General features: G+C 38.7%; 3 protein-coding genes and 1 long non-coding RNA gene across 5 annotated transcripts in view; 3 read left to right on the forward strand and 1 right to left on the reverse strand.

The window, feature by feature from the left end:
* The first annotated feature begins 1,447 nt into the window (after positions 1-1,447).
* Positions 1,448-3,369, forward strand: LOC106024636 (probable inactive protein kinase DDB_G0270444). Its single transcript, XM_034296834.1, has 2 exons — positions 1,448-3,044; positions 3,279-3,369. Exon 1 carries the CDS (start codon positions 1,453-1,455, stop codon positions 2,512-2,514), a length of 1,062 nt encoding a protein of 353 aa, XP_034152725.1. The 5' UTR covers positions 1,448-1,452; the 3' UTR covers positions 2,515-3,044; positions 3,279-3,369.
* A 3,922-nt stretch (positions 3,370-7,291) lies between these two features.
* Positions 7,292-8,223, forward strand: LOC105014745. Its single transcript, XR_828334.3, has 3 exons — positions 7,292-7,370; positions 7,799-7,888; positions 8,165-8,223. It is a non-coding gene; the product is annotated as an uncharacterized LOC105014745 (long non-coding RNA).
* Positions 8,224-9,124: 901 nt separating this feature from the next.
* Positions 9,125-10,038, reverse strand: hspb11 (heat shock protein, alpha-crystallin-related, b11). The gene is given in 1 exon segment (NM_001311021.1): positions 9,125-10,038. A coding segment is annotated over 1 exon segment (621 nt). The 5' UTR covers positions 9,953-10,038; the 3' UTR covers positions 9,125-9,331.
* A 5,994-nt stretch (positions 10,039-16,032) lies between these two features.
* Positions 16,033-22,350, forward strand: part of tnksa (tankyrase, TRF1-interacting ankyrin-related ADP-ribose polymerase a) — a 79,561-nt gene continuing 73,243 nt past the window's right edge. For both annotated transcript variants that reach the window (XM_013137070.4, XM_013137071.4), the window contains exons 1-2: positions 16,033-16,525; positions 17,312-17,536. In XM_013137070.4, coding sequence (XP_012992524.1) covers positions 16,084-16,525; positions 17,312-17,536 — 667 coding nt within the window. In that variant the 5' untranslated portion in view covers positions 16,033-16,083. The remainder of the gene's footprint in view (positions 16,526-17,311; positions 17,537-22,350) is intronic.

Here is a 22,350-nt window from a genome sequence, read left to right on the forward strand (position 1 = left end):
CCTGTGCATCAATAGAGCCCAGTCAATTAACACATTGGAGACTAATCAAATTGTTTTCATTTATAGAATACATTCATAATGAGAAGTCATTTGGACAGGGAGGATGTGGAGATCATGTTTTTAAAGGAGAGAGTTTGGATTGAGGAGCGAATGCATAAACTTCAGGCCCTTGTGATGACAGAACTTGATCGAAGGGTCTGTAGATTTGAAAAGCAATGGCTCAAGAACGAGACTAGATGGACTAAAACCGAACAGAGTAACAAACAAACTCAAACAGAGGGAGATATATTCAAGGATTATGGGCGAGAGAAAGAGAGGAGAATTCCTGTGAGTCAGGAGAGAATCTTTGAAAGAAAGAGTGATTTTCCTCTGATGAAGATGAATCTAGAGACAAAGAGTAAGAACATGAATATTGGACCAAGATTGACAAAGCAGGAATTGCGTGAGTGGGAGAGAGAGATGGAAGAATACATTAAAATGATTCAAATGAAAAGAAAGATGGGAATAGACCTGAAAAGTGTTCTGGAAACGGACAAGGAAGACCTGAGGGGGAAAAGTGAGAGGATTAAAATGGAGATGCCAAGAAATGTGTTAAGTGACATTGAAGATCAGAAAGGGGAGACAAAAGTCATGGATGAAGGGACAGGATGGAGTGCAATGGAAAAGGATGAGGTACGATTTTTGAGAAAAGAGAAGGTTCAGACTGAAGTGGAGAGAGAGAAGAGGAGAAATGAACAGAAAATCAGAGAAGACATCCTTGAAGAGGGACAGAGAAAGATGGTGGCAGAGAGGAAGAAAATTGAGAATGAACAGAGAAGGAGAGAAAAGTGCCTTAAAGAGAGGCAGAGTGAGATGGAGGCAGAAAGGATGCAAATGGAGAGTGAACAGAAAAGCAGACAAGACAGGCTTGAAAAGGGGCAGAGAGAAATGGAGGCAGACAGGATGCAAATGGAGAGTGATCTGAGAAAGAGAGAAGAGATGCTTCAAGAAAGGCAGAGAGAGGTGGAGGCAGAGAGAAGGAAAAGAGAGAATGAACAGAGAAAGACAGAAGAGATGCTTGAAGAAAGTCAGAGAGAAATGGAGGCAGACAGGATACAAATGGAGAGTGATCTGAGAAAGAGAGAAGAGATGCTTGAAGAAAGGCAGAGAGAGATGGAGGCAGAGAGAAAGAAAAGGGAGAATGAACAGAGAAAGACAGAAGAGATGCTTGAAGAAAGGCAGAGAGAGGTGGAGGCAGAGAGAAGGAAAAGGGAGAATGAACAGAGAAAGACAGAAGAGATGCTTGAAGAAAGTCAGAGAGAAATGGAGGCAGACAGGATACAAATGGAGAGTGATCTGAGAAAGAGAGAAGAGATGCTTGAAGAAAGGCAGAGAGAGATGGAGGCAGAGAGAAAGAAAAGGGAGAATGAACAGAGAAAGACAGAAGAGATGCTTGAAGAAAGGCAGAGAGAGATGGAGGCAGAGAGAAGGAAAAGGGAGAGTAAACGGAGAAAGAAAGAACACATCAATGGTGACACTGACCATCTGAGGGAATTGAGGAGGGGGAGAGGTAAAATGGATAAAGGTCAAACGGAAATCAAAGAAGTACGTCCAAAGCAACAACATCCCAAAGATCACATTAAAAAGGAAGACCCACAAGTCAAAGAAAAGAATGACATGGATATTCAAGGGCCTGAGCTACTGGGAAGTGGAATGGATGGAGGAATGAAGAAAGAAAGAGTTGTTAAAACAAGATGTAAACTCAAAGTTATGAAAGAAGGTCCCAAGGAAAACGATTCTAAAAAGCCAGACACAAGAGTGAAACAAACTGAAGTGATTGTTTTAATGCAAGACGTAGTGTGCCGGGCAACTGACACAGATGTGGAAATGAAGCAAGAGAGAGTAGATAAATTAGGCATTGTCCCAAATGAAGAAAATGCCAAAGGGCATGTTGAAAATGTAAAGAAACAAGTTAAAGAAGAGACTGACATGGATTTCTTTGTTGAAGAATTAGAGCAACTGGAAAATGACTTGGATGTGGGAATAAAGAACAGAACAACAAATCCCAAAAAGGAAGACAAACTGAAAGTCATGAAAAAAAGTTCAAACGTACAACATGCTACAGATAATGACAAACAAAGAAAAGTCATAAAAGGAAGTCCAAATGAACAAAATACCAAAAGACATGTTAAAATTGCAAGGAATCATGTTCAAGAAGAGACTGACATGGATTCTTTTCTTGCAGAATTAGAGCAACTGGAAAATGACTTGGATGTGGGAATAAAGAACAGGACAACAAATCCCAAAAAGGAAGACAAACTGAAAGTCATGAAAAACTGTTCTAACGTACAACATGCTACAGATAATGACAAACAAAGAAAAGTAATAAAAGGAAGTCCAAATGAACAAAATGCCAAAGGACATGTTAAAATTGTAAGGAAACAAGTTCAAGAAGAGACTGACATGGATTTTTTTCTTGCAGAATTGGAGCAACTGGAAAATGAATTGGATGTGGGAGTAATGCACAGAACATAAAATCCAAATCCAAAACGAAGACAAGCTAAAAGTTGTGGATGAAAGTCTTAAGGAACAACATTCTGCAGAGGATGACAAACAAAGCAAAGTTGTCAAAGAAAATGCAAAGCAACAACATGATATGAAGTTAGAGAAACAAGCAAAAGACGAAACCGAAGGGAATTTCTCAAGTGCCTGGGGAATGAAGCACTGGGGATCAAATCCCAAAAAGGAAGACAAACAAAGAAAAGCACTGAAAGAAAGACAAAAAGGACAAAATGCCAAAGGAAGTAACAATGGAAAGACAAAGGACACACAAGTCATAGAAGAGACCGACGCAACCTACAAGAAAGAAATCCAAACAGAGATGCCGAAGTCAATTCTTGACAAGATACGCAATAAAATCGACCAACACAGAATCCAAAAGAAGGAAAAACAGAAACAAAAAAATCTTAAATTCCTTCAAGAAGCATTGACCACTCATGAAGTATTAGATGTGGCATTAAACATACATGCCAAAAAGAAGCCTAGAAAATGGGTCAAATGCCAGGGTGAGTACAGGAGGAATGTGGAGAGAGGGTGAGGGTACACAACTAAGAAAAACTTGAATAATTGACTGTGTAGAACTGACAGTTCATCTGGTGCAACAATATATATATATACTATGTTTACACTCAGCTGATTATAGTGGGTTAAGCTACGACTGCACAGGTATGCACATAGGTGTTGTTGAGCTAGATTTAGGGTACAAATCTTTTCTCCATTTTCAATCTTTTCTCTTTCAGATTTTTCAATATTTCAGTGTAAATGAACTGCACCGTAGATTCCCTGGATGCTGAAATCAACTGAAAGGTGCCATGTGGTTCTGGAACATGATTTTCTTCATTTGTATTCAAGATCAAATAAACTAGTGTGTTGTCCACAAGCATTACTACAAGGATTCAGGACTCTATTTTGTTTGAATGGTGAGCATCTTTTCATTCATTCATTACACAAGAACAAATTCAAAACCACCTTTGTTGTATTAAATTCAAATGTTTTACCGGTAATTTAATGATATTGTCACATTCCTATCGATAAAAATTAGCAATAGTAAAGTCACTGCCAGGCAGTTAGCTGTGAGACCAGGGTTGGAGTATCAAGCTCACAGATTAGCTCAGTGGTCCCACACAGGGCGAGACAATTGACCTGCACAGTTCAGGTTTGCTGGGTTAGTAAATGAATAGGATCACCTTGTCCCATTGGGCTCTAGTGACTCCTTGTGGTGCCTTGCTTCATCTCTTGTCACGTTTTGCAGCACTTTGGTCCACATTGGGGAAGCGTGATTTAATTTTCAGTTTCTTCTTGTCTGCTCATAATTTACATCAACATTTTATCCATTTAGGAGATGCTATTATTATTCGGAGCCTCTTTCTTTCATTGAAAGATTCATTGATGACAGTTCATCTGTGAATGAGTACATTTAAGAACAGACACCACTAGTGATTGCTTGAGAAAATGTGGGGAATTGTCTGCAAACTATTTACATATTTTGGGGTATTATCTTCTTTGCAGTGAACAACAATCCACTGGATAATAAATGTAATGGCAAAAAATTGTATTTCCATCTAAATTTACACAAAGAAATAACAGCTATTCGGGTGTAATTACATTGACATAACAAAACGTGGTTTCATTGGAAAGAAGACACTGGGGTGATTATGAATAAATGATCAACAGATCATAACCAGTTATTTTGCCTTTAATAGACAAGCTATCAGTCAACTAAGCCTGATTATTGCTGGAAACACATAAGATGGCCTCCACAAATTTCAACAATATCAGAAATATAACTGGGATTGAATCATTCTTGTTTAAACTCATTTGAAATGCCTAAATTATATTTGCTGAGTAAAACGTGAGTAAAACGAGAAAATGTCTACCATAGCAACCTTTCTCAAAACATTAGCTTGATGTCTGGAGACATACTGGGGACATCTACAGTGGGGAGAACAAGTATTTGATACACTGCCGATTTTGCAGGTTTTCCTACTTACAAAGCATGTAGAGGTCTGTCATTTTTATAATAGGAACACTTCAACTGTGAGATACGTAATCTAAAACAAAAACCCAGAAAATCACATTGTATGATTTTTAAATAATACATTTGCATTTTATTGCATGACATAAGTATTTGATCACCTACCAACCAGTAAGAATTCCGTCTCTCACAGACCTGTTAGTTTTTTTTTTAAGAAGCCTGTTCTCCACTCATTACCTGTATTAACTGCACCTGTTTGAACTTGTTACCTGTATAAAAGACACCTGTCCACACACTCAATCAAACAGACTCCAACCGCTCCACAATGGCCAAGACCAGAGAGCTGTGTAAGGACATCAGGGATAAAATTGTAGACCTGCACAAGACTTGGATGGGCTACAGGACAATAGGCAAGCAGCTTGGTGAGAAGGCAACAACTGTTGGTGCAATTATTAGAGAATGGAAGAAGTTCAAGATGACGGTCAATCTCCCTCGGTCTGGGGCTCCATGCAAGATCTCACCTCATGGGGCATCAATGATCATGAGGAAGGTGAGGGATCAGCCCAGAACTACACAGCAGGACCTGGTCAATGACCTGAAGAGAGCTGGGACCACAGTCTCAAAGAAAACCATTAGTAACACACTACGCCGTCATGGATTAAAATCCTGCAGCGCACGCAAGGTCCCCCTGCTCAAGCCAGCGCATGTCCAGGCCCGTCTGAAATTTTCCAATGACCATCTGGATGATCCAGAGAATGAATGGGAGAAGGTCATGTGGTCTGATGAGACAAAAATAGAGCTTTTTGGTCTAAATTCCACTTGCCATGTTTGGAGAAAGAAGGATGAGTACTGCCAAACAAACAAAGGTAATTGCAAACAAAGGTTTCTGTACCAAATATGAAGTTCTGCTTTTATCAAATACTTATGTCATGCAATAAAATGCTAATTAATTACTTCTGGATTTTTGTTTTAGATTCCGTCACTCACAGTTGAAGAGTACCTATGATAAACATTACAGACTTCTACATGCTTTGTAAGTGGGAAAACCTGCAAAATCAACAGTGTATCAAATACTTGTTTTCCCCACTGTAGGTGTTTCAACCTCTCCAAACTACTAGTGACATTGGTGTTTGTGGGGTCAAATCACAATAAAAAAAAATTGGCTGAAACATTTAGAAATGGCATTCGTGTACATTTTGCATTCAAGGTGTATGCGTTTAAATTTTCCTTTCATAATAGCTATTTGGGCCCCAAAGACATTCACAATTTCATTGCGCTCTTACAGAATTTTCATTTTCTTGTAAATTATTTTACAGTGGGTTGGAATACATTGTGACCTAACCGTTTCTGTAGGTTCTGTGATTTTAAACTATTTTTTTAAATTGAGCTAGTGTTTATATAAACTCTCATCTGATTTGCTCACAGTATTGAATGGCATGGTAGAGTTGCTGATGTCATCAATACTGTAGTGTCATTTAAAGTCTAAAGGATAATGATTGCAAAAAAAGTCATACATTTTAAAATGAACCAGTCATAAGTGTAAACATTAAATCACCTCAACTATTAAGTACAGCTGACTTACTGCTGAAGAATTTGGAATCCATCCAGCTTATTCCTGAACCACTTCCCTGCAGGGTGACATCCAGTGGAGAACTGTGGCAACGACAGGAAAGTTCCTGAAAGTTGAGAAGAAGCAGGGTGATGGGGAAAGGCTCCTACTCTTACAGGTGCCAGCAGTTCAGACGAGATTGATCTTCCTGAAGGGTTGAACCCTGAGACAGTCACCTGCTCCATGACTCCTGACGGGAAGCTCCACATCGAGGCACCTAATACTTTATTATCTTCTGAGAGAGTGGTTCCCATCAACTGTAGTCTGGATATGAGGACGCCTCTATAGGCTCAAATGACTACCAAATGTCTTGTGGATAAATGAAGCGATTTTCATACCTGTAAATCACAATCCATACGACGGATTTGCATTTCGTAGTTGTATTTAAAGATCTGTTAATGCGTGACTAAATACTACCACGAGCCAACAATTTGCATGTGTACAAATATTTTTTTTGCATTGGAAGTATTCAAAAGATATTTAGAATTACACAGAACTCCTTATTTACGCAGACAAATCACCAAATACAAAGACAACTCGCGATTTACAGACAACCCCATTCATTTGAGATCTCGTTCATTTCTGATAGACGCAGGGGTGTCAAACCGGTTCCACGGAGGGCCGAGTGTCTGCAGGTTTTTGGTTTTTCCTATAAATTGGTTCCTAGTTCATACCTACACAACCAGGTGAGGGTAGAAACTAACCAATCAGTGACCTAATTAACCAATCAAGTACAAGGTGAGAGCAAAAACCTGCAGACACTCGGCCCTCCGTGGAACCGGTTTGACACCTGTGTGATAGAGGGTAAAAGAAAATTGCTGCCATAAAGATTTGTAAGTGTGTTAGATTTGCATATTCGTTTTTCCTGAGCTGTGAATATGTAATAAATAATCTGTACTTGTGAAATATATTCGCTAATCACTATCTTCGGAAACAAATCGCGTTCTGCGGATAGAAATCACCGACTACGGATACAAAACCGTCTATGGCAGGGGTGTCAAACCGGTTCCACGGAGGGCCGAGTGTCTGCAGGTCTTTGGGTTTTCCTTTAAATTGGTTCCCAGGTCAGACCTGAACAACCAGGTGGGGGTAGAAACTAATCAAGTAAACTAATCAATTAGTGAACTCATTAATCAATCAGGTACAAGGTGAGAGCGAAAACCTGCAGACACTCGGCCCTCCGTGGAACCGGTTTGACACCTGTGGTCTATGGTGCAGGACATCCTGGGTTGCATCCATCCGATTCAGGTAAAGTTGCTTTATGAAGTGAAAATAATTACTTTCGTATTATATGCATGTTAGCTATCTAGATGTTTGTTACATGTAAACCAAATGAACATGACAAGACTGTGTGGACACGAGTGACGGCTAAATGTTAGTAGTAGCTAGCTACAGTCCTAATGTAGCTACTTGTGTGTGTTGTTAGCATATTTATTTTGCTAAATAACAGCACAGTAACCGGTACTAATAATAAATGCTACCAGTAACGTGTATCTACTTAATACCCATGTGCAACCCTAGCTACCAATTAATGTATTTGTTAAATTCAGTCCATACCGTAGTTCCTCAGATACTGATATAGCATAAATGGACTAATTTGCCATGATTCTTGGTTAGCCAATTGCTTGAATACTGGCTACATTACAGATTACTCTGTTTTCTATGTACACCACTAGGAGGTAGATGGACCAGGATAAGAAGCATGAAGAACAGGTTCCACACTAACTGTTGATCAGCCTGTAGCTGGTCTACAGGCACTGTTGGAGGTGTGACAGGCAATAATGTCCAGCAGTGAGCAGTGATAGTGATTACATGAATACTTGTGAGAATGATAGAATGGCATCCTGAAGTTCTGTCTATTGGGGATGCCACAAGATCCGATCCAACAGTACCAAGTTGATGCCACATTTCTAGAAACGTGGAATAATATCTAATCTACTTATCCAAACATCTTTAATTCATCTGTCTTAATTGCTCTATTTCTGTTCATTGTTTCTGTACATTCCATCAGTCACCTTGACTCTTATCTCTTGTTCTTTCAGAGCTCTGACGTTGCAGACTACCAAAGGACAGACAAGGCCCATTGCAACAATTCTGGGACTGATGTTAACAAAACAAGATCTCTGCTCACATCACCCTGTAATTGGGGGAAACTGGAGAGTAGGCTGGCTTTTAGAGTTCTTTGCTAGTTAAAATTCTCCAGGTAACATCTTAAATACTACTGTAAGTTGCTCTGTAAAATACTGTCTGATAAATTACTCAAATATAAAAATGTGTACAGACTGATGGTGGGTGGGACAATGAATGCCAAATAAAAAGGGCCTTTTCTGCTTAAATAGATTGGATAATAACTAGAAAAACTGTATAGAATTTATTTCAGTTTTGTTGTCACTCACCTGTCACGTGTTGGATCCTACGGTACTGTACAAAAACCAGTACCATCATGTTCTCAGAATTGTGGCATCGACTTGGTATTGAAGTATCTCTTCCTTTAATCCCATGTTGTTCACTCCTCCTAACTTTTTATCGTAGTATGGTAAATAGTTGTGATATCGCCATTACAATACATTAGTTTTGCCACCCACACAACCACTTAACTCCCTGACCTTTAGGCACTTACCAGAAATATTGGGATAGTGTGATAATTATATTCACAAAGACACACACACACACAGATTATTCTTCATGTACTCACTACCCATTTGTACATATTTTATCATACAGCCTTACTCTAATTGCCCTAATTGTTAGTAACTGAATCAAAAGGCTCTTGATTAAATCAGCCTCTGTTTTGACGTTAAAACATTTGTTCTAACCACTGAATCATTTGAATGTCATCAGTTGAATTGGCAGATATAAACATTTTAATTTGATTTCTATCCACAGGCACCCAGCATACTTTCTCCACAGTCTCCATTTAAAATGAAAATGATTCATTACCCAAATGAAACATGCTGAATGTTAGTTTGTATAACAACATGACATCAAAATGAGCAACGTTTAATTAGAAATATTTGAGTGTGGGTAGGAACAGTTGGTTTACTTACATTCCATAACATTGAACATTATTCACATTGCATTTATCAAGTTTGACAAAATAGTAATTTAATGCAGATACAGAAGAATTAAGGAATTAAATGGAATTCATGTTGTTAATGTAACCATTAATGTAAACGCTATAGCGTTATCTTGAAACAGAGTCTTTGTAATTAGTCCTTCTTGGGCTCTGCCTCCATAGTTGTGACTTCAGCTTCAGCCCCGGGTGAGGTTATGGCTGGTTTGCAAGTGATAGGAACCACTCTCTCACTGCCTTCTGTAAGAGCAGCCACTTTTGGTGCGTGGATCTGTAGCTGTCCATCTTTCAAAGAGCAGGTGACTGTCTCAGGGTTCACGCCTTCAGGAAGATCAAACTCTTGTCTGAATTCCTGGCATTTGTAAGAGTAGGAGCCTTTCCCATCACCCTGCTTCTTTTCCGTCTTCCCACTGACTCTTAGCTTCCTGCCCACCTGCTTGACAGACAGCTCCTCTGGGGAGAAGTCTTTAGTGTCCAGAGTCAAAGCAAACCGATTGTTTTCTTTACCCACCTGGAAAGCGATAGGCTTGAAGTCAGTCAAAGATAATGGCCCTTCGATGTCCTCGAAAATCTTTTGGTGAAGTCGTTGCATATATTCCATATTGTGCCTCATCTCCTGCAGATTTCGCATCATTTCTTGCTCGATCTGGAAGAATAGTGGCCGAGTCTCTGGCCAGAGGCTGCGGACGGGCCAGTGGAAATCCATGAAGGGGCTCATTGTGTTCAGGGAAGGTTGCATCATGCTGGAGCAAAGCATTTTCAAAATCAATACGCTGTTGTTTTTGTTGGTCTCTTTTGGTCTCTGTTGGTCTCTTGTTTCTGTGTCTCTAAAAGCTTCTGTCCTGAGCAGACCAAGGCTCCCAGTTTTTATACCGCCCAATGGAAAGTTCCAGTAGCATTCCTCTGACTAAGTGTGAGTGTTATGACTATGCAACTTTTGTCATGCTCCAAAACAAGCTCTGAGTAACATTGCAGCCTGGCTGCCAAATGCTTCTGGGATACATTTTTGTTCTATTTACAGACTGACCACAGATGCAGGTCATAATATCAAGGCCACATATCATCCTTTAAATAAGACCAGCCTATAAAGGGAGAAAGAAATTTCCAACAGCTGCTCAGTCATGCAATCATTTAATGTCCACTAATAACCTTTTCCTCATGACAGCAAAGTATTTCTGACATCACTATACTTGTATGAAGATAGCATTTATAGTAGATGATTCCACTTTAAAATTCATGCATCAATAAAAATAGTTTTTTCAAGTGGACCTCAGCAATATATTTAACGTAGTGATATTATTTCTTTTAAATGTACACATTTTAATACATATACAGCTTGTGTCAGTATTCAAACTCTTCCAACTGTAATCTTGGATGTGATCCTGAAATTAACAACATTGCTTCCTTCCTCACTGTCTGGCTATAGTGTAACCAAATGTGTTTTCTTATTAGGTATATATTTGGTTTAGTGGCATGTTAAGTCACAAACTATAATCTTGTAATATTCTCTGTACTACAAATACTCTTAACAGCCAAAATGTGGGGTTTCTCCACCAAGTGCCCAATTTTATTGACAACCCAGTTTCCAAAAAGTTGGGATTCTGTGTAAAATGTAAGTAAAACCAAAATGGAATGTGTTGCAAATCATTTAAACCCTATATTGAATTGAAAATAGTACGAAGACAGCATATCAAATGTTGGAACTGAGACATTTTATTGTTTCCTGAAAAATATATGCCCACTTTGAATTTGTTGCCAGCAACACGTTTCAACAAAGTTGGGACAGAGGCAATAAAAGACCAAAACACTTGTGTAATGTTAAAACACCACTAAACCTGGTGGAATATCACACAACTAATTAGGTCAATTGGCAAAGGTCAGTAACATTGTCATGAATGCACACAGAGAAAGATGGATGGATCCAAGCACAGAGCGAGGGATGTTTATGTGGGAGGCACAAAGGTACAGTGGATATAAAAAGTCTACACACCCCTTTTAAAATGCCAGGTTCTTGTGATGAGACAAAGATAAATCATGTCAGAACTTTTTCCACATTTATGTGACCTATAACGTGAACAATTCAATTGAAAAAAAAACTTTAATCTTAATAAAAAACTCACTATTACCTGGTTGCATAAGTGTGCACACCCTTAAACTAATACTTTGTTGAAGCACCTTTTTATTTTATTACAGCACTCAAGTCTTTTTGGGTAGGAGTCTATTAGCATGGCACATCTTTATGTGGCAATATTTGCCCACACTTATTTGCAAAAGCACTCCAAATCTGTCAGATTGCGAGGACATCTCCTGTGCACAGCCCTCTTCAGATCACCCCACAGATGTTCAATTGGTTTCAGGTCTGGGCTCTGGCTGGGCCATTCCAAAACGTTAATCTTCTTCTGGTGAAGCCATGCTTTCGTGGATTTGGATACGTGATTTGGGTCGTTGTCGTGCTGAAAGGTGAACTTCATCTTCAGCTTTCTAACGGACGCCTGAATGTTTTGTGCCAAAATTGCCTGGTATTTGGAACTGTTCATAATACCCTCCACCCTGACTAAGGCCCCGGTTCCAACTGAAGAAAAACAGCCTCAAAGCATGATGCTGACACCACCATGCTTCACTGTGGGTATGGTGTTTTTTGGGTCATGTGCAGTGTTGTTTTTTCAGTGTTCTTTTTTTGGAATTATGGCCAAAAAGTTCAACCTTGGTTTCATCAGACCATAACACATTTTCCCACTTGCTTTCTGTACCCTTCTCCTGACTGATATCTTTCAACAATGAGATCCCACCAATGCTTTGGAAGCCATCTGCAGACCATTGCCTTTTGCTCTGAGATGCAACTAAGAAAATGTCAGGAAAATCCTACTAGAACAGCTGAACTTTATTTGTGATTAATCAGAGTCACTAAATTATGGCAGGTGTGTAATGACTTCTATTTAACATGAGTTTGAATGTGATTGGTTAATTCTGAACACGTCCCCAGTTATAAGGGGGTGTGGACACTTATGCAACCAGGTTATTGTAGGGTTTTTATTTTTCATTTTTATTTCAGTTTATTTTCTTCAATTTAATTGTTCACATAATAGGTCACATTAAAAGTGAAAATAGTTCTGACATGATTTATCTTTGTCTCATTCTTTTACACTTTTTATGTCCACTGTATATCAAGGGACAGGCTGGAACAAAGTTGAAGGGCATGCAGAAGGTTGGTAATCAGGAAGCTGAAATACAGAAAGGGATTATCCAGAGAGACAGTCAGAGAGACAAGCAAGGGTCGGGATACCAAAACATAATTTTCCAAAGCAAAAAAGAGAATGCTCAACAAACAGACTTGCAATCACACAAACAATACCCTTCCAAGGACAGGATGTTAATGACCAGGCTAAATAGTGGCTGCCAGAGGAGGAGGGAGAGCACAGGTGAGTGGTATTTGGTGATTAGTACTCAGGTAATAGGGATCTGCTGTGAGGGGTGCGTTCAGGGGATTTGGATCTGCTGTGAGGGGTGCGTTCAGGGGATTTGGATCTGCTGTGAGGGGTGCGTTCAGGGGATTTGGATCTGCTGTGAGGGGTGCGTTCAGGGGATTTGGATCTGCTGTGAGGGGTGTGTTCACCGGCCTGGTCGGAAGGTCGTGGATGAGTTGTGGAGGCAGACCTTACAAACGGGAATTGATTGGATGGGCCTGTCAAAAGTGAGGATGGGGATCAAAAAATCTGATTTAGGACAACACATTGTTTCCTGTTATGCAGATATGAATTAAACCACAAAAACCAATAGCATGAAGTTTATCTAAAAGCAAATATCGATCAACCAAATCAAAAGCTTTAGTCAAATCAAGAAAAATAGCACCAGTGAGCTTGCCATTATCTGAAGCTGAAAACACATAATTTGTAAACTTAAGTAATGCCGTAGTTGTGGAATGATTAGACCTAAAACCAGATTGAGATGATGATAGAATATTATTAATACATAAATCAATTTTTCTAAAACTTTAGATATAGAACATATAATAGATATTGGTCTATAATTATTGAGATCGAGTACATCACCTCCCTTATAAAGTGGAGTAATGCGTGCACATTTCCAGATCACGGCAACTCACATGTAGACAAAGAAAGATTAAATAAATCAGCTAGTGGATACATGAGAATGTGTGAAGTTAATTTAAGATACCTATTTTCAATTCCATCTAATCCTTCACCACTAGTCACTTTAAATTCATGAATAGCACTCTGAACATCAATTGGAGCAATCTTCTCAAATTAAAATGAACTATTACATGATACAGTCTCATTACAAATATCATTATTGAAGTAAGAGGCAGATACTAAAGTAGACCAAACTGAAGAAAAATGCTGATAAAATTATTGCGCAATAGATAAAGAGTCATGAAGTATTGTATTATTATACCCTACCCTAACCCTAACCTCAACTCTAATTTGATTAACTGAATGTTTATTTGATGTATTAATAATGTCTTTAATTTTATTCCAGAATTGTTTAGGATTTTTATGATGAAAAGAAAGACATTCTTTATAATAATTAGATTTAGCATTTCGAGTTTTAGTCTTGCTCAAATTTCTCAAATGTCTATAGACTTCCCAATCAGCATTACTTCTTGTCTGACGAAATGTTGCCCAAGCTTTGTCCCTTTGCCTAAAGAGACTAATAAATTCTGAATTCATCCAAGGAAGATGATTGCCCTTAACTCTAACAATTTTCCAAGGTGCATGCTTGTCTACAACATTTATAAACTCAGTATACAAAAAATCCCAAGCATTTTGTACATTAGGAATTAAATGATATCTATTCCAATTAATAGAAATCAGATCATGAATGAATAAATCTAAATTCAATTTTTTATATTGTCTGATATTAATTAATTTTGGTGGCAATTTAGGTACTTTAATTTTCCATACACAGAATATAATCGAATGATCACTAAAGCAATCAGACATCACCCCTGACCTTAAAAATCTATTTGGGTGTGAAACAAGTATCCAATCAAGAAGAGATTGTGTGCGAGAAGTAATGTAGGCTAGTAGGCTCAGCAATTAATTGGGTAAGATTTAAATTATTAAATATGTTTTTCTCTTTATTACATGACGTATCCAACCAATTCTTATTGAAGTCGCCTAATAAGATTAGCTAATTTTTACCAAAAACGGAATTGATAGTGGATACCAAGCAGTTAAAGGACTCCACAGGTGAAGAGGGTGGTCCAAAAAATAATTACAAGGTTCCAAAAAACTGTCAAATAAGTTGATCACAACAAAACAAACAAACAGGACATTTAAGTACAAAACATATACACATAAAAACAAAACACCCTTCAAGAATAACCCAGCTGCCCCAGAGACCATGTTCCAGGGCATTCCAGTGAGTAAACCAATAATATAGGTGAAAAACCGTCTCATCAACTCAACTCAAACAGCAGTAATAATAAAAATAAAAATAAAAAAGAGAACGTAGCTTAATAATAAAAAAAAATATATAAGGGGGAAAAATATATATATATATATATATATATAGGCTGTATACCAAACAGTTGGATGTCCACAGAGGCAGGAACATGGTCCATCTCCTCAGAGATGCCAGACTGCTCTTGACCTCCTGCATGTTTCTCTGAAGTAGACGCTGCTGCCAGAATAGAGGTTGGGCCTCTGGTTCCATCTCAGAGACTGTGAATTGGGCCAAAATAAGGCCATCAGGGGGATGACTGGAATTCTTAGGAGCACAGCATTTTCATTGTTGAATGTTGTCTCCTTCCTCTGAGATGGCACTGTTTTCAGTGTTGGTTGGGTTGGTTTCTGTCTCAACAGTGGGAGTTTCATTACATTTATATTCTGCATTTTGGAGCTTGCATCTTCAGGATTTTTCTGTCTTTACTTTATTACTCCACTGGGTGTCACTCTGCACAAGAGTTCATTTCTGAATTTGGATATATTCTGTAATGCAATGCATGTATTTCATACATTTTCTTAACGATTATTTAATACGTTTTCTTCTGTTGTTTTCTGGCACCCCCAGTAATTCTGCTACAATGTTTCCTTATTTACTTGAAGATATAAAACATACTATAGGCCTGATGTTTAAATTTACATGGTGTAATCAGTTATAAAAAATATAGATGTTTACAAAAACTCCCTATAGTTTTTCAAATTATAGATTTGAAGTAGCTTTAATTTTTACATGAAATTGGCAAGGCTGTTAAGACATAAAAGTATGGTAATTTCCTAATTCACAAATTTAAGAAGGAATATTACAGATATACTTTTTTTAAATACTGCCTCATCGTTCCTATTCACGTTAGTGTCAATATTGTAGGTAGTCCTGCCCTCAGGTAATTAAGACCCTGACATTAAATTAAAAATGCAGTTTGAATAAGGACATACAGTATCATGGTTATGGTGCAGTACCTGTACACAACATTTCACATAAAGAGATTATAGTTAAATATGTATTTTCTTACATTGACAGACCATTTCTTCTATTCTGTGTCTTATGGTGCAACATTATTTCATTAGTAATACATTAAGTAATTTATGATGTTTTCTCTTTTAATATAGATAATAGATGTATTTATATCAATTTAAAATAATTTACAACTTCAAAATCTGTTTCGCATGATTTTAAATCTGGTTTTACCCCATCCCCTGTTTCGGTTTAGCAAAAAACATATTGTTATAGATGTTATAGATAGTTAAAATAGACATTCAAGCTCCATAATCAGAAATGTCGATTACACAGAAAAATATGTAAATAATGAATAAAGCAAACAGTTCTGAAATCAACTTTCACTGCTGACAATCGAAACCGGAAGTTGGAGTCTCCACTTCCAGGAAGTTTTGACAGTACATTTTTGTTGCCAGTGGGACTGTTGTGAAAATGGCGGCGTCTCGTCGCCCGTCTCAGCAGCAACAGCAGAGCATTTCCTCGCCACCACGCAGTACGTCTCTTTCCCTCACTCCTCCAGGGTCTCCTCCAGTTCCCGGTGGTGGAGTAATTTCTGCACCCGCAGGTGCTGAACTAGACAGCGCCGGGGATCCCGAGTTAGCTCCGGCCTCCCATGATATCCCCGCCCCGACCCTGAGCAGTAGCAGCAGCACTAGCTCCACTACTGGGGGTGGCAGCAGCGCTGGCTCTAGTCCTGACTCAGGTAGCATTAGCCCCGGGGGCGACGGCTGTGGGACAAGTGGGGCTTTCAGAGAATTGTTTGAAGCCTGTCGCAATGGGGATGTATTGCGTGTGAAGAGGCTGGTGGATACGGTTAACGTGAATGCTAAGGACATGGCTGGGCGAAAATCTACACCGCTACACTTTGCTGCAGGTACAGTGCATAGCTAACTACGGCATATTAGAAATATCGCCACCACCGTTTTCTTTTACGAACTGATTTGTTTAGGAAATGAACTTGCTAGTCACCTAATTACTGAATACATTGCTGGCTATGTAACGTTTATTGGGCTACTTCTCTGGCAAGTTAAGTTGTTCACTCAGTTACGTGGCTAGTTAACAAACTTGTTCTGATAGTTCGGTTACGTTAGCTTAGCTTCCAAAAGGGCCAGCTAACTTACATTTTAACTGGCCATTCTGGTAGGGGGAGGGGTGTTGTGCAAGCAAAACACTCAGACCATTCCAGGTAACCAAGCCATCGGCATCATTAAATAAAAGCAAAAATAGACGATTAATCTACCCATATTGCTTGACAAGATGTTTTCAAAGGACTGAAATTAATACTTTCATTTTACATATATAACGTCAATAATACAATAGGAATAAGAATGTATCTTTTATAAAACAGACTGTTACGTGACAGCGTGACGCAAACTTGCGATATCGATGTCTTGTCATAAATACTAAATTATTGTTAAATAATGTTTGGCGTTTTTTTCTTAGTACTTTATAACTCAGTATAGTCAACTCTACAAGGTGTGGAGTGATTGCAGTTTCGTCGTCACATTGAAAAACGAGATGTTTGTTGTGTTAGAGCTTGAGTAAGCTTTCACCTTAACTTGAGTACACTCAGCTAACCGCTTTAGAAACCTACTTGCTTCAAAAGGTCTGTTATAGATAAGCACACTACACCATTTTCACTGTTTCTTTTATGTTGTAGGATTCGGTAGGAAGGATGTTGTGGAGCACCTCCTTCAGACAGGGGCCAATGTCCATGCCCGTGATGATGGGGGTTTAATCCCTCTGCATAATGCCTGCTCCTTTGGCCATGCTGAAGTGGTCAGCCTGCTCTTATGTCAGGGCGCCGACCCAAATGCCAGAGACAACTGGAACTACACGCCCCTCCATGAAGCAGCCATCAAGGGCAAAATTGATGTGTGCATAGGTAAGAAAGAAATGTATATGCAGCTTGTTTTGCATTATGTGCTGCTTTGAAAAACGTTTCTGTAATGTACTACTTCCTAGCTATTATTGAATGTAAATCTAAGGCTACTGTGACTTAACGACTTAACTTCTAGCATAACCGCTGTAGAAATTGATAGGGGTTTGAGAATTCCATGGTCTGCTGCTCTGCATCTGTTTATTGCATCATCAATTTCAATCAGGTTATTTGGCCTGACACCAAAATATTGCCCCTAGTGATCTCATCAGTCATGTCTCACTGACATAATGGTATTTTCTGACCATCCCATAATGGTCTTGTCCTGCTGGTGTCTCTCTGTCTGTGGAGAGAGAAACCAGAGACTGTTGGAAAGAAAAACATCAGACCAGATCAGTTTCGGGGGGTTCAAATTGTACTTAAACTTTTTGTTGTTGAAGAATCCTCCATTTCCCGCAATTACAGCCCGTCACACCTTTCTAGTTGTCAATTTGTTGAGGTAATCTGAAGAGATTTCACCCCATGCTTAATGAAGCACGTCCCATAAATTGACTTGATTGGCATTACTTCTTACGTGCCATATATTTAAGATGCTCCTACAACAGCTCAATAGGGTTGAGATCCGGTGACTGTGCTGGCCTCTCCATTATAGACAGAATACTGACTGCTTCTTCTTCCCTAAATAGTTCTTGCATGGTTTGGAGCTGTGCTTTGGGTCATTGTAATGTTTTAGGAGGAAATTGGCCATAACACTTTTTCTAGTCTTCCTCTGCACAGTGTCTGTGTTCTTTTGCCCGTCTTTATTTTTTATTGGCCAGTCTGAGATATGGCTTTTTCTTTGCAACTCTCTTTCTCAAACTAGACACTCCACTGTATTTTTCTGCTGAGTTTTGCACTGGGACCTCCCACTCCTCTTACTATTCTGGTTAGAGCCAGTTTGTTGTGTTCTGTGAAGGGAGTAGTACTCAGCATGTACATTATCTTTTTTGTGTGCAGTTTCTCACATGGAATAGCCTTAATTTCTCAGAACACACAAAAAAAAAGCATACCGCTTCAGTCTTTGCAGGTATGCCGTTGCTTTGCAGCTTGAAGTATGCGTCACTCAAGTACATTCTCAGACTTGTACTGAAGCCAATCCAGTGTTTTGGCTGTGTGCTTTGGGTAATTTTTGTGCTGAAAGATTAATCTTCTTCCCAGTCTGAGGACCTGTGAGTTCAAAGACCTCTTAAATAAACAGTACATTTTTTCCTCTGGAACCAGTCTCCTAGTGCCTCCTAATGAGAAGCATCCCCATAGGATGAAGCTCCCACCATCATGCTTCCCTGTAAGGACGGTATTAGCCAGGTAATGAACGATACCTTGTTCTCACCATCCATAGCACTTGGCATTTATGTGTAATGGGTATGTTTTGGTTTCTTTAGACCAGAGAATCTTTTTCCTCATGCTCTGAGTACTGCTGGTGGCATGTCTCATGCATTTTTACTCAAGTGGTTTCCATCTAGCAATTTGAATATAAAGGCCTGGTTGATGGACTGCTGCAGACCTGGCCAATGGAAAATGGGTTCTTGGTCACCTTCCTGACCAAGGCCTGTCTTGTCTGCTTACTTAGTTTTGCTTTATACCTGAGAAGAAGGTTTAGAGATTGGGAGCCAGTGGAGTTCTTGTCGGGTGGGTGTGATGTGCTGCCAGGATTTGGTGTGTGTGAGAAGTCGTGCAGATGAATTTTGAAATATTTGTAGTTAATGGAGAGATGAAGGGTTAATGCCAGAAAGGAGAGAATTGCAATAGTCAAGACTGGCAGAAATTAATGCATGTATTAGGGTTTCGGCGGCAGTGCAGAACTGGGAAGGCTGTAATTTGGAATGTGGAAGAATGAGGATTTGTGTTGTTGGAAGCTGAGTGAGGAGTCCAGTATGACACTGAGGTTGTGTGCATGAGTGGATGGAGATACAGAGTCATCAATAGTGAGGGTGAAGGTGCCGGCTTTGGTTAGTGTGGATTTTGTACCAAGTAGTAGGACTTCAGTTTTAAGTCTTTTTGCCCAATATTTTGATTTCAAAATAATTTGTTTCCAATCTGAATAAGGGGGTTTTAGGCCAATGTTAGAAACGTCTCAACAAATACCATGCAAATGATGTTAGGTTGGATGTCTAGTGCACAGAAGCAGAAGAGTGTAAAGTAATAGTCGTGGATCATTTACTTGTTTTCTTCTTCATTTCAGAATGTTTAAACCTAGTTTAGAATTTTGCTATGCACAGTAATGTAATTTCGCAACATTATTATTTAATAGACAAATCGCTTCTCTGTTGCATCAACTGTGATCGACAAAAGGAAAAAACTAGTGTGTGTAAAATATTTTTGCTAATAAGTCTAATTTTGTCTTTTACAACCATATTTCCTAATTAGATAATGCACATTACAGTGTATGGATAGAAATGTTGTTATAGCATATAAAATATTGAAACATGTTTTGCTACGTAAGGAAGGGTGTTTCAAATAACTAGGCTATAATATGCGGAGGAGATCGAGAGGTTAAACGTCACGATGCACAGTGAAGTGTTATTGTCATTGCTTTGCGGTTGATTTCGTGGTAGTTCCAAAGCTGAACACAACTGCACCACTCTGGGTGCATTTTGGTTATATGACAAATTGAGTTATATGACAATAATTTTGAGGAGGCAAATTTATGGATTTGCTCTAGGAAGGTGGTACTCATAAGTGCAAACATCACAAATCTGAAGAATCCTGTCTGGATCCACCACATGTATTTTTACATTATTGTCTACACTATAATAATGGCATAAAATGTACAATATAAACAAATTGTTGATTGCAATTATTTGTGTGACAATGAATCATAACTAATGGCATAATCTTACAGCCCTAGTCCCATCAATTTAAATTGCCACAGGTCACAGTCAAATTCTAGAGACATCTCAAGTATGTTCAACGGACTCAATTTCGAGTGTCATGGCAAACGGTCTGAAAAATATTTTCAGTGAAGTGGAACATATTTCTAATTGTATTTTTGCTCTATCATTATGCGGTTTTGTGTGTAGATTGATACATAAAAGCTAACTTAATTATAAATTCACTCTAACACTATAAAATGTATTGTTAAGGAGTCTAAATACTTTTGTATTTTGTATGTATGTTAATGTAATATTTTTAAACTAAGTAATTCTAACCAAAGTACTGTCTCTAAACAGGGTTAACATTATAATTCATATATAATGGATGATCTGTCATCAGTTCTATACATTTCATAGTGGTTACATTTTTTCATCCCCATCGGCTGTTCCCAGAAACTGGCTCCACGTGATGGGGAGACCACGTCTACACTGTTTAATCTGATTTCTGTTTAAAATGGCTTGCCAATTCTGCAATGAAATAAAACAATAATTTTTATTACATTGTTTATAACCCTTGAAAATCAACTGGCAAAGACACACCTGTCTTTCTGAACTAGGCATATTTTTTAAATGATTTGGGAGGCAGCTACACTGGCGCATAGACGTTTGTGTTCTGGATTGTGATGTGTTATCTCTGCTGACTGTCAATGTGTGACTGCTATTGAGAAAGCATTAAAAACCACAGATGCCGATAAAATCAGTGTGCTGGTTTGGTTGTGCCCTAAAGGCAAAACTGTCAAAAAGTAGCCTAACCGGATTGAGAGTTGCTTACCCAGTTCATTTTTAAAAGGTATGTTAATTTAACTTACATCAGAGATTTTTTTTATGTAGACTCCAATAGAATAAGTAGTCAAACCAAAATCATTCTACCGGCTGCATAGAAAAAGGAAGCCTTAAATGTCTCCTGTGAATGACAGCGCCCCCCCCCCTCCCCTTTGGCCAACTGAGATTAACTAATATTAATATTCGTTGATTAGTGTAGCAACCCCACATTGGTGAGGGTGTGTGATGGGACCGATGGTGTCTGACCTTTCATCCCTGAGTCAAACGTCATTAGATTGTTTGTATCATTCCAGTATTTGGATCTTCTGTTTGCTTTCTTGGGTAGTCTGGAAAACAAAGCATTTGATTCTCTGTTCCCAGTATTCCTTGCAACCTTTGATGTCGCACAGAAAACTAGGATGGAAGAGATTCATCTGTTCCTTACTTGTCATTCATCATGAAGATTGTATATGCATGGAATTTGTCTTTTTCTATTTAAGCTAAATCAGGCAATTTTAGTTTTTGATGAGCAGTTGCTCATGTTTTGTTAGAGTGTAACTGGACACTTTTTTTTTTTTTTTTACTGATGGTGTCCCTGGTCCTTGGGTAAGATTTGTTTCTGGAGAATTTAATGACTGTGTTGTGTGAAGACATTGCTACCTCTTGGTGCTTGTTTTACCTCCAGTGCCTAATTCACCTCTGTGATTTGAAGACCCATCACAGCGTTTAGACTCCAGCTCTGAGCCAATCAAAACATGGGAGATGAAATCGCTGGCAAAAGATCTGTAAAAGTCCTTGCATATTGCACTATTCCCATGATTTGACACCTGCAGAAATAAATCAGGCTCTACAGTGCGACAACTTCACTCGCATATGCAAACAATTTTTTGGGGGCGAACGTAAACTTAAATGTCGATTTTTCAACCCCAGCATCGGCAGTCAAGATGCTGTTTCATAATACCTGTGCATCTGTAACAAAGGGCGTGCCGTTTATTGATGCAATCCTGGCTCCGGTAAGGTCATGTAATGCGCAGTAACTCGTGTAACGATTCTGAAGTATGTGCAATGTTCGTTTACTTCACTGCAAAATGTCAAACCAATCTAACACATAGGAAAGTGCAAGCTCCAGGCTACCAACTAATCAGC

This window comes from Esox lucius, chromosome 14 (genome assembly GCF_011004845.1).
Source record: "Esox lucius isolate fEsoLuc1 chromosome 14, fEsoLuc1.pri, whole genome shotgun sequence".
In the NCBI taxonomy this organism is placed as follows: domain Eukaryota; kingdom Metazoa; phylum Chordata; class Actinopteri; order Esociformes; family Esocidae; genus Esox; species Esox lucius.

Excerpts from the sequence above, each read along its gene's own strand:
- LOC106024636 (XM_034296834.1), top strand. The coding sequence starts at position 1,453 with ATGGAGGCAGAGAGAAGGAAAAGGGAGAGTAAACGGAGAAAGAAAGAA.